Source organism: Triturus cristatus, chromosome 1_2 (genome assembly GCF_964204655.1).
Source record: "Triturus cristatus chromosome 1_2, aTriCri1.1, whole genome shotgun sequence".
Taxonomy (NCBI): Eukaryota; Metazoa; Chordata; class Amphibia; order Caudata; family Salamandridae; genus Triturus; species Triturus cristatus.
In genome coordinates, this window is record NC_140580.1 from 693,452,717 (window position 1) to 693,471,369 (window position 18,653).

General features: G+C 41.5%; 1 protein-coding gene across 1 annotated transcript in view; it reads left to right on the plus strand.

Annotated features, from left to right (window-relative positions):
• GHITM (growth hormone inducible transmembrane protein) overlaps positions 1 to 18,653 on the plus strand; it is a 114,798-nt gene that overhangs the window by 15,351 nt on the left and 80,794 nt on the right. Inside the window, exons 2-3 of the mRNA XM_085608550.1 lie at positions 6,880 to 7,072; positions 13,065 to 13,167. Of these exons, the coding sequence (XP_085464676.1) occupies positions 6,941 to 7,072; positions 13,065 to 13,167 (235 nt within the window). The 5' untranslated portion in view covers positions 6,880 to 6,940. The remainder of the gene's footprint in view (positions 1 to 6,879; positions 7,073 to 13,064; positions 13,168 to 18,653) is intronic.

An 18,653-nucleotide genomic window follows, 5' to 3' on the forward strand; every position in this document is an offset into this window, starting at 1 on the left:
ATTTGCTGACAGATAACTAATTTAAAACCTCTCATGTTGTCAAGTGTTAGTAGCATTAGAAGCTAGTCTTTGCTTATGCATTGATAAAATGAGTCAGGGTTTGACACTAAGGTGCAGTACCATGTACTATTCTGTTCACTGTGGCAGAACTGAAAATTTAAAAGTTTTACCTAAGCACAGTCCTAGAAGTAGTGTGATTATTTAGTCAGTTTCTAAGTACCAAATAGACTGCTTCAAATGTCTATGCAGTATGCATGTAGTGTTCTAACACACTATACACTTGTCTTTTACACCTTCAATTCCCTAGTCAGTATCCATACACTTCCAGGAAATATCCTGTCACTTCCTTTGCAGTCCTCTAGAGACCCATTCAACAGCATGTACTAATCCATTCACTGTGCCAAAACCCAAACACTTATAAATTCACCAAGACACTCTCTTTCCAGTACTCTAATGATTCAGTCACTGCCTAAGTATTCATGCACAGCGCCAGGTCTTAGCATATGGACTTCTTCAAGCCCCTATCCACTATGCATGCAGTCCTCTGAGCACCTACACACTTGTCTTTCACACCTTCAATTCCCCAGTCAGTATCCGTTCACTTCCAGCAAACACCCTGTCACTCCATTTGCACTCCTGACCCATTCAGCATCATGTACTAATCCATTTACTGCGCCAAACCCTAATAAATTCACCCAGGCACTCTCCTTGCAGTACTCTAATCATTCAGTCAGTAACCAAGTACTCATCCAGTGACCCAGGCCTTAGTATATGGACTGCTTCAAACCCTTATCCACTATGCATGCAGTCCTCTAACCACCTACACAATTGTCTTTCGCACCTTCAATTCCCTAGTCAGTATCCATACACTTCCAGGAAATACCCTGTCACTTCCTTTGCAGTCCTCTAGTGACCCATTCAGCACCATGTGCTAATCCATTCACTGTGCTAAAACCCAAACACTTATAAATTCACCAAGATACAATCTTTGCAGTACTCTAATCATTCAGTCAGTGCCTAAGTATTCATACACTGAGCCAGGCCTTAGCCCATGGACTGCTTCAAACCCCTTTGCACTATGCATGCAGTCTTCTAACCACACTTTCAATTTCCTAGTCAGTTTCCATACAGTCCAGCACTTGTGACTGCCTTTGCACTCCTCTAGTGACTCATTCAGTACCAATTACTAATCCATTCCCTGTGCGAAAAGCCTAGCACTTATAAATTCACCTAGGCACTCTCCTTGCTGTACTCTAATCATTCAGTCAGTACCCAAGTAGTCATGCAGTGAGCCAGGCCTTAGCACATGGACTGCTTTAAATGCCTATGCAGTATTGATGCAGTCCTCTAATCACCTACACAGTTGTGTTTCACACCTTCAATTCCCTAGTTAGTATTTATACTCTTCTAGCAAACACCCTGTCCCTCACCCAGTGTGTCTCCTTATAGTACTGTAATCATTTAGTCAGTTAGCATGTAGTCTTTTAGTGAGGTAGGCTTTAGGGCATGAACTGCTTCAAAGTAGTATGCACTATGCATGTAGTGTTTTAACGATCGTCACACTTGTGGTTCAGGGCTATAGTTTATTAGTCAGTTTTTTATATAAAATGTGTTTGTACAGTAATGGAATAGTATACATTTGAAAGTTATTAATATACATTTATTTGTGATTCTTTTTTACAGATACAGAACAGGAGTGTTTCTCATCTGTTTGCACTCTTATCGTGCAAGATTTTTTGGATGAAGGGTCCTTCGGGGTTTCATCATACTTGCTGTGCCACATGAGTATTTTTTGATAGGATCCCCTCGTAACAGAACTCTTTGGCAAATCTTGCGAATGAAGGTGGCGGCATTGGTCTTTGTTTGCCCCTTGGAAAAAGTTAAAAATTTCTTCACCACTGAAGAAAAATGTTGTGGGCGTGGTGCCTTCTGCAAAAAAAATTCCTCAGATTCGGTAAATATTTTAAAGCGGCAACATTTACAGTTTTTGTAAGTTAAACTTATAAAATTTTGTAAGCTGTATACATTTTATATATCTGTGATTTGTTTCTTCTGGTATTTTGTTGAGAATACCACTTTTTTTTTTTTTTTTTTTTTTTTTTTTTTAACAATCTTTTTGATTTTCCAGGTCTGTCGTCGACATCCGTGGTTCCCACAGGAGTGTTCCGCTTTGTTGTTTTGTATTATTGTTGTTACATTTTGTTTATTAGTTTATTGTTTATATTTATGTTAATAAAAATATAAAGTTTGAAAATAGTTTATCGTTTATATATTTACTATTCTAAAAAATAAAGTTTGAAAAAAAAATGTTTTTGGTTGTTCTCTTAACTGCTGTGTGACTCTTTCTTGTTCTTATTACTCTTATTTGATGGAGTCCACCATGGTGTTAAATTTTGGGGCACTTATCGCTGGAATACTGGTGATATCTGCAGTTTGCACCAACTTCTGAATAGTGTGTTAGATTTATCTCAACTTTACTTCTATTAAAGTGCTGATAATGAAATGGAGAGTAGCCGTTCCCGTGCAAAAAGACATGAGGTGCACCTTTGCGATTTATTCTAAATACTAAAATCCTGTATTGTATTGTACTGAGGTATTGGCTGCACTTACAGTGTACACACGAAATCTATTAAGAAATCTCATTGTATTTATATTGATTAGGAATAGTGCGTCAGGTGCTGGATCTTGATGGGATACACTGCTCAGTTCGTATATTGTTCTGCACACTAAAAAAATCACATCACAACTTTCACACCAATTGCAATGCGAACCAAATTCCGGTGATAAGACACGTTAGCCCCAGGGATTTTACACCTGCTTTCTGCTGGTGTTAAGCAGGATAACTACCTGCACCATGAAAGGGAACACAGCCAAGAGCCACACCAGAACACCCACAGGTGCCATAGAGTCAATGAGCATGATACAGGGATACCCATGAGGGCCAGAAGACTCATCTCAATAACTCCAGGACCGCCAATGCCCCCCAAACCCATATCTTAGTAAGTGTGTCCCTGTGGTCATTGTCTTAGCATGATAGGCACGAGCCCTGCAACTTCATAGTGTGCTGTCATCTCAGCGTTGGTAGTGAGCCTGGATGTGTAGCTACGTACGCATCCTCCTGCATGCACAACTGGCGTGTGCTGGTCTGGGGTTCACAGGTCAGTGCAGGGGTGTGCCTATCCGGCAAGAGGAACGGGGTGTCTCGGACATGTCTGTGTACAGGAAGTGTGGTAAGTGTGTCTCTGTGTTCTAGTGTTGCCTGTTACAAGAGCCGCAGCAGTCGATGTTGTAAAGTGGCATGCACCACCTCCAAACGGCACTGTGATGTTGTTGTTGGATTGTAGCAGGACATGCGCAAATAGGCATTACAATGGCGTGCTGTACGAGTGCACGAGATACAACAGCTCACCGTACAAAAGTGTGGGGGCTCGTGGGAGGGAGGAGCTGCTGTTTGGTGAACTCGACCATGTGCCACATGCTGGGCATCTCATCCATGATGACCACGGTCGCAGACATCCCACAACACCAACGACTGGCCTTAGTACACATCCTGTATGAATGCAGCGTGGTTTTCACTTCTATGCTCGTTCAGTGGTGTGATGTTGGCAGGTTGTGTGACTTGTGCTCCGCGTTAGTGTGTTTCATTTTGGCCATTGTGAGCCTATATGTGTGTTGGGCATAATGGCACACATGCACAATTAAGTACATCTACCCCCCCCCCTCCACCCACTCCCTGCTTCTTCCTCATCCTAGTGCTGTTGTGTCTATAATTTTGTTGCTGCACACATAACTACATGTAAAGAATAAATTAGAATAGTTCCTTGATTCTTTTAGGTTTCAAAACTTCTCTATTGGTTTCTTTTTAATTTTCCATAAGAACCGTTTTTTTTAATATTCACCAACACATAGAAGTCAGAAGTGCAACGTATTCTATCAACACACTTTCTAGAACATTCTACAATACGTGCAGGTTAAAAGTTCATCAGTTTTTTAAAACTTTACGATATTTTTTGTAACATTTTCTTGAACATTTAACGACACATGCAGGTTAAAAGTTGACGATTTGTTTTAAGTTCGAACAGTGCCTTCCAAATACAAGTAGCAGGTGGGGTTGAGCTGAGCAAATTTTATCCTATGATATGTACTCCACGTTGAAACTGCTTTTTCTTAACCAATCACAAAGATGCTTTTCCACAAAACTAATGTGCACCCTACATTTAAAAAAGAATGCTTTTCATGATATCTTCAGAGGTAAGTTATAGATGGGAATTAGCATTTAAAAGACCTTTGAAATTCACTGAAAAAACCATAGGTTTCATGCACGTTATAGTTAGGAATTGGCATTTAAAAAACCTTAGAAATTCACTGAAAAAAACATAGGTTTCAGCGGTGTTATAGTTAGCTGGACATTTCCCTCGTACAAAACCCTAGAAATTCCCCTGTTATAGTTAGTTCAGCTAACTATAACTCGCGCCCCCGCAATGCACTGCTGATGACGTCACATATTATATTGCCCAGGAACAGCTGCTCTGTTTTGTCACCATTCAGTTTTATGCTGAAGTTAGCCATCCAGTTTGCTATTTTTTCTTGCACGATACCAGCTGCAGATGATTCGAATTCATCTCCTCTGACACTGAGACCACTGAGTGTCATCAGCATAAGACATCATTGACATGCCGAACCCCTTCACTATATGTGCTAGAGGACTTGGATAAATGTTAAACAAGGTAGGGCTGACCGCTGAGCCCTGAGGTACTCCGTAAGGGGCGGAGAATGTGTCTGAAAGGATGGCCGGTTCCTTACGCTGAACTGAACTGTCGCTGAGGAAAGAGGCAAGCCATTGATTGTCTTTGTCCTGGATCCCAATCTCTCTAAGTCTATGTATTAAGATCTTGTGATCCACAGTATCAAAAGCTGGGATCCAGGAGTAGAATCGCGACAGATCACCCCCTCCCCCCCCTGGTCCAGTATCCTTTTCAATTTCTCAGTTATCACTAGGATGGCCGACTCTGTGCTATTTTCTGGGCGAAACCCCATCTGAGTCTGGTGCAGGATGTTTATCTCCTGCAGAAACTGTGAGATGATGCTATTAACATGTTTCTCAGCAACTTTACCCAGAATGGGTAGTAGTGAGATGGGGCGGAAATTCCCCAGGACCGTGGGATCAAGTTAAGGCTTCTTGAGTAGAGGCACCAAATAGTGGGGGACGTCTTCACACATACAATTCACTATGCTGATGAAATCTTGTGTGTGAATAAATTAAGTCTTATGGGTATATCATTGTGGACAAATTTTCAAAAAGCAGTAAAGACACACACAAACTCGAGTGTGTGAATAGTCACATTCATTTGCAATCATTTGTATACAGTTTCATACTCTGAAAACAGTCACAGACTGGTGTAAATACTCTTCCAGTGGGAAAACGAATGAGGATGCGGGGAACAGGACTTCTCTTCCTCCGCATGGATATTTTCACTCTTGGGGGGTGGGGAGGGGGGAGACTAGGCAGTGCACATGAAATTTACTGTAGCATTTTGATGGGTGGAATATCGTTTGTAGATTTCTGCATTCAAAAATATATCTGGGAAAGTTGCACATTTCTTAATAAATTGAAAAATAGTAAATGGACATGTTCAAAATGTAGGCGTTGAGCCTACAGGAGTACTCTTCTGGATTTCTTTAGGGAATCATACCCTTTGTGACTACAGGGTTCTTGGTAGTTCTGCCACTCTCCCTCTCCCATCCCCACTTCAGTGTTTGACCGTGGAATGTTTGGAGCCCTTCATAACAAATGAAAACATTTAATAAAAAATATTTAAGAAAAGGGAAAACCCAAGGCAACGGAATCCTGTTATTTCAATACTTAAAAAGTATTGTTTCATGCTGTCTGTGCTTTCCCTTAAGAGGCCTATGAAATTTGGTAGTTTGAGTACCATTCTACTAGATCCCCTTTTAGTCTGTTAGTCTCTGGGAATGCGAATCAATTATGCACCCCTCCCCCCCCCCCCTCCCCCCCCCCCCCCCCCCCCCAATTCAAGTCTAAAATCCTAGAGCATTGAAACAACATTTCTTCAGTATAATTTCACTGACCCAAAAGCACTTTCTAGATTAGGCTTCTCCAACGAGTAGCTTGTGAGCTACTGGTAGCTCTCCAGCTACTTGCAAGTAGATCTCCAGTGTGCAGCACAGCATACTAAATTAGAAGCTTTTAATTGGTTGAATCAACATATGTATCACAAAATTGAAAGCTATCTAAACGATGAACATGTGTGTGTTTTCAGAACTTACAAGCTGACGTTTAGAAAAAAATTGATTTCCAAAATATATTTAAGGCTTATATTTGAGTGAAATGCATGTAATATTAGTCTGGTGCCTGGCACATTGTAGGTATGGCTGCTGGGGAATGCCCATGTAGATACATTCTAAATTGAAAATACATGTTTTTAACAGTAGTGCTGGCAACTTTGCATGATGCACTGTGGTGTTAACTGCTTGTAATCATGCATGGGGTGGCCACTAATATAATCTTGTCTGACATGGTCACTATTACAACACTAATAATGTTTGTGGCTTGTGGTCATTTTCATTGAACATAAGTATCTCTAGTTACAGAAAAGGTTGGAGATCCCTGATCTAGGTCATTTGTGCCAATTGCAGTAATAGAACTCTACAGGGCACAGATGTAGATACATGTGTGTCTTTCCCACCAGGTCCAGACATTTAAGTTAACGTTCCCTCTTTTCTCTGAAAGCTGACTTGCTTGCTTCTCCTTTCTCTGTTATTGTAGTGGCACAAACTGTTTTACCAGTTTATAAGAACATCTACTAAGTTGCATTTTCAATTTAATGCGATAATAATTTGATTTTCTTTTTTGTCTAGATTTTGCAACGTGGTTTTGTGTCTATTCAGGTGCTGTGCATCCCAACAATAAAGATAAACCATGCTGCTGGCACGGGTAGCATGCCTACGTGCCTTGCCTTCACAGGGTCTCCAATCGGCCCTAACGCAGGCCTTGCCGGCATTGAGGAATTCTTGTGTGAAGAACAGTCGGTGGCTTTTGCACCCTAATCAGGTGAGGTGGTTATTAATGTAGCTCATCTGCCTATTTGACTTGGACAAGCTTTGCGCACATGAATTTATCTGTATTTCATCGTTGAACTTAAACTTCAAAATTGGAATCAAACCCTAGAAACCTTTATTTGCTTCAAAGTATTGAAAGTATGTTTTTGTTCATCTAGTTTCTTTCACCTTTTTCTCCCTACCATTGCGTTTTAAAAACATTCAATGGCCAGCTGACTTGTAATTATTTGGTAACCCTGTAGTACTTGTGAAAACTACTGCATACACAGATGATGTAGTGCACTGTTTTACAACAAATGAGTGAGTGTAATTTGCCATCAGAGCAGAATCAGCTGCTCATCTGGGTATAAGAGCGCTCGATAGGCAGCAGGGAATTTCAGCAGTATGGACACAGTCAGCTTCTGCTTTGTCAGTCTTTTGTCCTTGAAAGAGGAATCTGCTGAGGCTTCTACTTGGGCAGATAACAGTGAAGAGCAGTCTCTTACTCTCCTCCATCCAGAATAGCTGGGGCTGACACGTGTATATCAAGGGGCAAATTACAAACCTAGCTACAAAGGAATGGAGTACTGTACTTGGGTGAAAGTAGAGTGAATACTGTATAGTAGCGAATAAGGGGAGTTATGCCTGCAAACAAGGAGGGTTGTATATTGTGGCCATTCCAGCGAATCCCCTGTATCTGCTAATTGTGTTATCCTGGTCTACACAATGTAAATATTAAGGGGGTAAATAGAAGATTATCGGCAGGAATTAGAACTCGCAATAGTTTGAACCCAGAATGTCTTTCAGCCCCTTTACTATTTTCGTTGTATTTACAATATTCACCAGAACAGTTTGTGCATTTGAAAAACGTTCGCCCTAAATAGGGTCCTGTTCCTTGCACGTATTGATGGGCGCTGATGCTGATGTCCTTTATGACTTGACCCCTATTGGTCTTCGACGAGCTCTAACTGAGCTGAATTGTTTCGCTGTGAATCATTTTTAGGCCTGGGCATAGTTTGTGAAGTGACAAAAAAAAACTCCGCCAAGTTCCGTGAGTGGGAGAAAATCTCTTCTACATCGAGTGGAGTTTTCTTCATTCCGCACACTGCGGTGTGCTGAAAACTCCGCAGACGGGAGTGGAGTTCACTGCCCAGACCTAATCATTTTTTAAAGAACTGTGTTATAAAAAGATAAGCCTTTAAAGGAAAAAAAAAACACTACTTAAAGCTGTTATTAGGTCAGGACAAACGTGAAACAGTAAGATCATACCCTTATTTTGGCAGGGTTTTTTCTTAAAATCTGAATAGCAATCAACATTTTAATCAGCAAGGAGGTAAGGCCCTAGGCTCATGTTGGTGCCCTAAACCAATTTTATAGGTCTCGGGAGGAGAAATTTCAAGCATGCATTAGAAAACTGTAAAAACAAGATACCTACTACAACATGTTATTCTCCATAATATTTCGATTTACTTATTGACTATTCTTAAATATGCATGAGGGTAAGATCTCGTGGAAATTCTGTGCCCTGGGATTTTCCATTCTAATTTAGCTTTGTGTCTTCACCTTGGTTTGTCAAGTACTTCAGTTTTTGCATTGGCAGCAATTATTCTTTGGATTTTTCACTTAACTCATGCCCGAACAGATTCCTTAAGTGCAAACGTTTTGCCAATGCTGGCACTCAAGATACTTGAATAGTAAATTTCCATCATGCATTAAAATTGTTTGTATTTTCCATCAATATGGTTACAATCCTAGTCCTTTGGTCAGTTACGACCAGCCTTGAAAAGTGTAAATCCTCTACTGAGTTTTAAACTTAATAACAAATATTATGCAAATCTGGAAATGTATAAAACCATTTTAGATAGTATGCTGGTAAAGGAACTGCAGCCATACCTCACTTTTTTTTTTTAATTAGACATATGTCGGAATTGGAATGTCCCCTGCATGGTCTACTGTCATGTTCTTCTTTCCTGAGAGCTTGATTGTGGACTGCGCTTCATGCTAGTCTAGTATGTCTGCAGAGGGCTAGGTCTTTCACAAGACAGGAGTAAGGTTTCTGGATCTGTCTAGATCATAGAGGGGTGCACCAAACAGGCGCTCATTAGTTTAATAAGGTACTCCCTTCCCTGGGTTCAGCATGTAGAGCACTGGCAGCACCTTAAATATGTCTTAAAAATAAGTAGTTGTGACCAGGCCTTTTTATGTGTCACTAGAGTGGAGGCTGTCTTGTTCCACTTCAGTACGCTAAACTTGTCCCCAACCCGAACATCCCAGTGCACGTTAAGCGTGTGTGGTACATACGTTACATGAACATTGTGCCCGAGTGGATCACGCTACTGTTAGTTGTGAAGAATTGACTAAAATTGCTTGCATCCTTGCGCAACTGGCTGGGCCTGTGTGAACCCCTCTGCTGTCTCATCAGCGTGAGCTGTGTCGGAGCTCTGCCACCACCAGAAGTGCCCACAGTGGCATCATGGCCTCTGATACCACAGCTTGACGCTCAGAAACGGGCCTACAAACAAACCCAAGACCATCAACCATGCTGGAGCCTGCCTGCCAAAATAAACTCGGGGTGACTTGTCTGATACTGCTTACTAGGACTGGACCGGAATGCTGAAGCACTTGTAATGGGTGCGTGTAATACATTGAATTCTAATTTGGAAAGTGGACTGTTGACTGCAAAGAATAATCTCATCCCTTGTCAGGGTGAACCTTCAAAATCGCAAAATAAATCTGATCTCAGTCCCCTGGTTGCCATGACAACTTAGCTTATGGCAATGTGTGAAGTATTTATAAAGTATTAACCTCTTCAGTGCCCCGCCCTTTCCACGCCCTGTGGCGGCCGTTGAATTAGCGGGCGGGGTTCATGACGAGACTATCTCGTCATGGGCACTGAAGGGGTTAAAACAGTAATAAAGTCAAACTGCAAAACAATAAAAATCCCAAAATGATTTGGTAAAAAATAAAAAAATAAAATTTAATAAACAAAATGACACCAAAATGACAAATCCAATAAGGGGAAAGAAAGGTATGAAGGTCAGATACACCATCTTAGTTCGTCCTAGTCAAGGACTTTACCTTCTGACTTTAAAGACTAAGTCCCACTCATAGAAGTGCATTTATGAAACTCCCAAGACCTCTAGTAGCAACTTAGAGACTCAGTGTGTCAGGCAGAGGCAAGGCCGGTCCAGTTACCATTGGTCAGCTGGATGCATCCAAGGAAAGCCCTCTTGCTGCTTGTCTCCCTGCAGCCACACTGTAAGTCAACCATCTAACAATTGGACTCCATTTCCTTGTCCTGGGTACAAGAGGGAGCAGTTTCAATTCTTTTGGGCTACTCTCAGGTTAGAAACAGCAGGTCCAGTCCTCTCCTGAGCATCCACAGGTCCCGAAACTATTCTGTCTTGGTGTCTTGGCATGCTACATTTATACCTGGCACCAGCTAATGGATGGGGGTGACTCTTGAACAATCCCTAATAATCGGGGCTAAAGTTCATAGGTCCTACTCACCTATTCAGTAGTTCCTGTTTACATTACTGCAAAGAGGCTCACAAATGCCATGTCAGGCCATTTTAAAGCTACATTCTTTGGCCACAGAAAACCTGGGCTCTGAAGTCTGTGCTTGGGTGTTGGAGTGCCATAAGCAAATCACCAGTGTCCCCCCTCAGTTAACACTAAAATCCATTTTGAAGCAAGCACTGTACCCACAACAAACCCAGAGACAGAAGTCTGATAAGAAAAAAGCAGCATCCTTCAGCAACCAGAAAGGCGATACATAACATTTGTCTTGGCATCCTATTCTTTCCCTTTCAGGTGTTCCCCCAAGTGTTCTGTTTGGCTCAATAGACTTATGAAGCAGGAATGTACAATGTGTTCTTAAAGTATGCCCACAACTTCCATTCTGAATATTCTGTGGAGTTTTGACGAGTCCTCTCTGCCCATTCAGATCGGTCTGTTCGCATCTGAGGCATTTTACACCTCATTCACACCTTACTCGGGCCAAGTACAGGCTAGGAGAAGCTGGAAAGCTAATGTAAATTAGCATCCAGGATCTTGAAGTAGGTAAAAGGTGACTTTACCATTGAATTAGATTTTAAGTAACTATTAAAAATAGTTGTTTGTTTTTGTGCAGATCCCATTCCCGAGATACAGTATCAGTATTTTGATCTGTACTGCTTTCTACATAGTGCAGTTAGGCCTTCTGCAGTGAAAACAGCTCTTTGGGCCTTGTCATTGTAGGGAGACTGTTATATTAATTTCTACATGATCCACTTTTAAATATCATACACTGTACCTTCCATAGTGGTTACTTACTCATACTTAAAAGTGAGGTTAATACCTGTCAAAAGGGTTATTTTACCAGGTCATACTTCAAGTTTTACACTACAGCAGTCTGGCTACACAGTGGAGGCTTGTAGCCAAGTTTGCACTGCCGCTGTAGTGGATGGCACAATAGCTGCTGGGGTCCACAAGTGCAAAATAACCCTCAGGTGCTGGGTGCACTTTTGACACCATAATCTAGGGCAGGGGTCTTCAAACTGGGTTGCAGGCCCCTGGGAGGGCCTCAAGTTATCCCAGGGGGGCACCAGGCTCTAGCTAAAAGAAGCATTATGCTGGTAACAGTGCTCTGTAATGGGCCATCACTAACCTCTTGTCAATTATATCCTGGCTGGCTGGGAGAAGATGTCAAAAGGGAAGGGACTCTAAATATTCTTCAAAGACCCCCCCCCCCCCCCCCAATGTATACTTTAACACGTTAGGCCTGCCTGACCAGAATAGTATGTTTGGCAATCATGTTTTTGATTGCATTTTTAAAACGGTTGCAGAACTTACCTGCAATGTTTTAAATAAGTCTAGACCTATTTAAACATTGTCAGTTTAATAAAATAACCGTGCAAAAGATTGAGGGGGTGGCCAATTAGTTTTTTCCCCCCTGTCTTTTTTGCATGGGGGAGGGGGCAGATTTGAAAGGTTTGTAGACCACTGATCTAGAGACTCCGTCCCCCTCAAGAGTGGCACACACTGTCATGTAGGGGTCTGCCGGGCACAGGTCTCTGGTTTTCTGTCTTTGACAGCACAGGTAGATCCTCCGGGTTAGAAGCGGCCTCATCAGGGCTAGTCTCGGGTGCTATCCTCTCAGAGCAGGTAACCCATTACCCGCTAGTTCTCCCTCTGTTAATGGCATCTACCTCAGATCCCTTACTCTTTGTTCGTAGTATGTAATTAACTGTGGTGGGCTTTGGGTGTAGAGGATTGCTGACACTTTTACCTCATTGACTGGAGTTTGGGCAGTTTCCATGATTGAATAAGCTGCTACATAAAAACTATTGTTCTTGACTGTGGGCATGTGACTGCTGTTTACTGCTGTATTAAATCAATTGAGATTCACAGCCTTACAACAAAGGATGATTCAAACTCTGAAACTCTGAAATATATGAAATGCTGGAGAATGGTATTTACAGGTAGGCAACTGCTTTCTTTCATTGCCTTGACAGGCATTGTGTCCCTCCAATACCAACTCCAATAACTAGTCAACTGTGAGCATCTGATTTGAGAATGTTGCTCATACCTACTCCCAGTTGCTGACTCCACCACAAATGGAGCATGTCGCAGGAACCTCCTCCTGCCCTGCATCCAAATTTGGATGCCTTACACACATCTTTGCTTGCTGTCCCTAGCATTCCTAACTTAAAACGCTCACCTCCCAGTACCCTTGCCTCATGTGCATGATTCCTAACTACGTATACAGGTCTTCCCCATGAAGCTTCTTAGTAATATTCTTTTCTCTAGTGGTTTCTCCAGTTTGGTACCAAGGTCCCTATGCCCTTGCTACATCATACCCAATAAAGAGAAAAGCACATGGTCTTGTAGTCCCTTGTCAGCAAACCTTTTATAGATCTTATTTCATGAGGCTTTTTCACTTTGACCTATTTAGTATACATGTATTAAAGTCTTTTTTAATATTTGTGTTTGTTGTTTTAATGCAAGTACTTCTTTTTTGATAGGGCTATGCAACTAAAACAAGAATGGGTTTCAGGCGTGTTAAGTCTGCTCGTGAGGAACTGAAACAAGTTGCTGTTGAACCTTCTATGGAAACAGCTGCTAAAAGTGAGTAATGATTAGTGCTTTGCTGTTTATAGTCCTAGGTATCTCAATATATTAATATCTCTAGGTATCAAATTTGAAATGGTTTTCATGATAACTTGAGGTAATACTGTCATGTATGTGATAGCACTGAAATCACCATGGTTATGTACTTGTTAACTTAATGAATAATCAATGTCGTCCAAGCAAAGCATAAACTTTTACTGGTGCCCCCAGAAACAGTACTACAGGCCTATGTCCTGCATCTCTATTTCCCAAAGCAGCGGTATACGGAGCTCCCTTTTATTACTCTATGCTCTTCACAGCATTAGTGCCCATCAGTCAGCTTGTTGAAAAAAGCCTTATAAGCTTTCCTGTGCAGACTTAGTTATGTTTTTTTGGACTTTTATCCTGTCATGTAATAAACCCAAGATGTTAGTAATGGCATAATATATCCTTTTCAAGTTTTTCAAAATGTACCAATGTCCTTGTTAAATCGGGGTGTGAACTGAGACTCTGTACATTGCTAGAGAGCTACATTTTATAGATAAGATGATGATTGTGGAGCACTCTTCTGGTAACGCTACATAGCATACAGGATATGTTGGTTTTTAGGAGAGCTTTGAAGACCTGATTTTCATAGGCAGTGGTCTCATATCCGTGTCATCAGTTTTCTCCTATCACTACTACACCTGCATAGGTAGCAGTGCGCTTAATAAAATTGATAACATAACAATGGCTTTTGTTTGGTGTAAGGCCTTCTTTACTCAGAGGCTTAGTGCATAGTTCAGGGAAAACCCTTGTTTGACAGTTTCCTGATAGGATTGGTGCTTTTTCAGTAAATGTAATTTTATGTAGGTAAGTCTTATTTTGATGCTAACCAATGTCCGTTTTCTGAAAAATAATTTCTCTGTAGTCTGCAGCAACATCGGTCATCTGCGTTGAGGCTCAAATTGAATATTCCAAGGTTGCATGCTTCGAACACTGCCAGTAACCAAGTTCTAGCCAAGGATTTTGTTTTAGTGTAATATGCTCCATTCACAATGGGACTATGATCAGCCCCTCAAACTGGTAGCACAGGCATAGTTGCGTAAGTAATATAGCATTGAGGACATTGTATGTTTTGGCTGTGAGGACTGTTCACTTGTAGATTGAAATGCCTAGTAAATTGCGATACTTTAAATATGGAATCTTGTAGGCCCATTTGGGTGTTAGGTAGGTTATGTTGGTCAGAGCAGCCTACTTTGTATAGACCTAGAAAGTTGTTCCACCCAGTCCCTGTTCTTATTTTCTGATCTGTTTTCCCGTCTCAAGTGGACTTGACTATTGTGTGTCCTTCATTTATTATGGAGATGTTAAATAGCTTGGCTTGCAATTAAGTGTGCACAAAATGTACTCCACCCTTAGTTTATGGTTTCTACATCCCCATTACACCACGCTATACTGATGGCAGGTACAAACCTTTTCCAGTTTTAGGCACGCAGGCCTTTTTCTATTTGGTCTACCAGCACCTCTTATGTTAAATCTGTGCAGCCTTCATAAGTAGAATGCTTACTTTCCTTTTGTGATTTTTTTGTGGCATGTCTAGCCGTGAATGTGATGATTATTACCATGGATAGGCACATGGTGTTCCTTGCACAAAATATTGGTTACCCTTAGAGTTGGTTGTGTCCTCCTGTGGCTGTCTCAATCTGCATACCTGATTTGTAGGTGCATGTTTAAAACAGTAAGGGTGTCAGTTTGGGCGCTCTATTCCAAAACCATTTCTGGCCAGCACTTACCCTTTGCTTCCTTCTCCCTCCCCCCTTTTTGCCTTCTCATGTTGTGCTGAGCATTGGATTGTTGATCTGAAGACCCTGGCTGAGCTTGTTTTATCATCTGTCGGTAATGCAAAAAAAAAAAAAACCTTTAGCTGTTGATACCAGTTGCTCACTCTACCATTATTTTATCTAGCTTGGGGAGATACTCTCTGCCTTTATTTGTAGAGTTTTGGCATTCTAAAAAAACGCTCACCGTTGGTTGGTTCTAGCTTTCTGCTGTTCCATTGGAGGGGTAAATACTAGTCCCCTTGATCCAGTAACTTGTATTTAGTCAGAACTTCAAGGTTGTGCACTAGCCATGACTGCCTTCGTAGCCTTCAAAAGTCCTTGGCTGGAACCACCCTCCTATAAGGGTGGGGACCAAAGATAATGTATTGGAGAGGCCGCTGAAGCTGAAATGCTTGGAGAGGGAGAAGTGGCTCTTAACCCCATCGCTGCTAGGCCTTTTCCCCTCCTGTGCTAAGCCTTTTTTGGGCTATTTGGGGTAGTGCGCGCTTAGGCCCCTGTAACTTTTTGACCACATTAGGTATCCACGCCAAATTTGCGTCCTTTTCTTCCAACATCATGGGGATTCTAAAGGTACCCAGGGTTTGTGGATTCTCCTAGAGGGTTCCCAGAAATTAGTCAAAATACAGCAACATTTTTTTTTTTTTTGTGAAAAATGGGGAAAAGTGGCTGCAAATGAAAGCGTCTGGGTTTTTCTCTGCAAATGATATCAAAAAAGGGGTTGTGGGGCTGAAATCACCATTTCTCCAGCTTTTAGGAAATGATTTTTGTCAGAAATCCAACATTTTTTACACAGTTTTGACATTTTTCTGGGACATACCCTATATTTGCTTTTTTGTGCTTTCAACCTCCTTCCAGATAATGGTAGAAATGGGTAGAAAAGCAATAATGGATCCTGGAAAGCTATACATTTTTGAAAAGTAGACAAAATTCTGAATTCAGCAAGGGGTCATTTGTGTAGATCCATCAAGGTTTCTTTATAGAAATTAACAGTTAAATATAGGAAAAATTAAAAATGCGTTGAAAAAAGCAGCCTTTTGAGTCAACGTTTTCACCTGTAACTTCTTCTAATTATGACATCTCTTTGAAAGCAATGTACCGTTACATCCGGTGGACCTTCCTGGTTGTGGGGATATATAGGACTTGTAGGTTCACCAAGAGCCCAACGAACCCAGAGTAAAAAACTGAGCAGAATTTTGTAATGGTTTTTTTTTTTTGTTCCGGGTATATAGCAATTATCGTGGGAAAATGTATACATGGAAAAATCGGTATGATAGACACCTATGTATTTCTGAAATGGGAACAAATTACAGAGTTTAGAAACAGTGAATATTTGCACATTTTCGAAATTGGGAATACTCATACTTGCATGACAATTATTGGTCATTTTTCAAAATGACTTTTTTTTTTACACAATGTCTTTCATTTGGAAGGGAGAAATGCATCATGAATAAATAGGTAATAACAGTTGCTTTACAAATCTGAACTACCCTAAGTCTCCCGATTAAAAATGGTACCTCACTTGTGTGGGTAGGCATAGTGCCCACGACAGGAAGTGGCTCAAAACCTAAGGTGAACGCACCACATTTTCACACTGAAAATGTACACTTTTTTTGCGAAGAGTCTAGCTGTAGTTTTTGAACCCTAGCCCTGCCGGCACCTAGGGAAACCTAGCAAACCTATACATTTTTGAAAACTAGACACCCAGGGGAATCTAGGATGGGGTCACTTGACTGCCTCCCACCATGGTCTGTTACCCAGAATCCCTTGCAAACGTAAAAAATTGACAAAAAACACATTTTCCCCACATTTCTGTGATGGAAAGTTCTGGAATCTGCGTGGATCCACAAATTTCCACCCACCCCGCGTTCCCCAAAGTCCTACGAGAAAAATGGTACCTCACTTGTGCGGGTCGGCCTAGTGCCCGCGACAGGAAACGGCGCAAAATGCAACGTGGTCACACCTCAATTTTGCAGTGAAAAATGACCCTTTTTTGGCAAAGTGACTAGCTGTAGTTTTTGAACCCTAGCTCTGCCGGCACCTAGGGAAACCTACCAAACCCACACATTTCTGAAAACTAGACACCCGGCGGCTTCCAGGGAGGTATGGCTTGCGTGGATCCCCCAACGTTTCCTTACCCAGAATCCCCTGCAAACCTCAATTTTTGCTGAAAAAAATCACTTTTTTCACACATTTTGGTGTGGGAAAGTTGTGGCATCACCGGGCTCACACAAATTTAACACCACCCAGCGTTCCCCCAGGTCTCCCGGTAAAAATGGTGCCTCACTTGTACCCGCGGCAGGCAAGGGCCCAAAACGTAGTGAGGCGACATCAAAATGGCCTATCGCAAAACCACCTACCACTCTTACCTGTACGGGCCGCGACTGCTGGTCGCACTAATTCTGAAACCGCTTCTCCTGCCATTACCATTCTGTTAGCCATTTGAAGATGCGTTAGTTCCAGTATCCCCATTGTTGGTTGTTCTTGTACCGAACAAACTATTGACACTGACCAGCCTAGTTCAGAATATGGGCCACTTAAATGTAGTACCCCTGTAGGACATTGTTATAGGTTGTAGTGTGATTTCCCTGTTAAGTTGAGACCAGTAAAGTTCTTCTCCCTTTGAAGAATGTCTTGTGTGGATACAACTACCAGACTCCATAGCCCTAGTACTTTGACACAGATATTATCTCAACTGGACTTCTGCACCTAACTACACATTTTCGGACTATGATGCAATCTCTGCTATTTTTTGGGTAGTGATTTTTGGAGCCTACTCGCGTTTGAACGGTTTTGCTGGGGGCTCTACCTACCGAGTATGGCACCCAGGGCCAGTAAAATCAAACTATTGCAGAAGCCAAGTGTATCACAGCAAACGGCTCTATTCTACCATCAGTTTATTAGATTGTCAGTGAGGGAGAGGTGTTTATTGTTGTAGTGAATCAAAACTCACCAAGGCAGCAGAAGATACCCAAACCCCTGCTCATAGATATAAATTGGTCGATGTTGTTGTTGCCATGCGTGGGTTTAAAACATTTTTTTTTGGGTGCATAAAGGGTACAACCATGGTAGGGTTTGTGTCTGAACCCTAGCAGATGACTGGGCCGTTTGTATTTTTGTTTACCCAAATTTGTAACTGTCTTACATTTTCCTACATGTTAACTCAAGCCTTTAGCCTATAATGCTACAGTGTTATGCTTATTAAGTGTAATTAGTGTAATTATATGAGCCCTGATTTATCTGACTTTCAACCTCCTGGTGTTATCCTCGACGACGACGACTCCTCTTTATCCTAGGAGAGTTAAGGGCTCTGATAGTAACTTTGTTATATACCTGCCACATATACTGCTTAATAACCATTGACTGCCCAATACTTGGAGTAAAACAATGTATACTATTCGCTGCAATATATTTGCTGAATTGATTACAGGACTCCTTAGCTATGGCATTACATTGCCAGCTTAATAGCACAGCTTTTTCTAAAGCCTAGTATGACTGACCAACCCTGTCTGTGGTTTGGACAGCTGTCTCTTCAAATGTCTGAGACCGACTGTTCCGTGTTGAGGCCTAAGTGCAGATAAACTGAACTCTTGGTAATCTTGACCCTTGTATTAGATGAATGGTAAAGATGTTGAGCATATGTTCCGCTTTAAAAAATCATTTTTAAGTTATTGAGCTACTTTC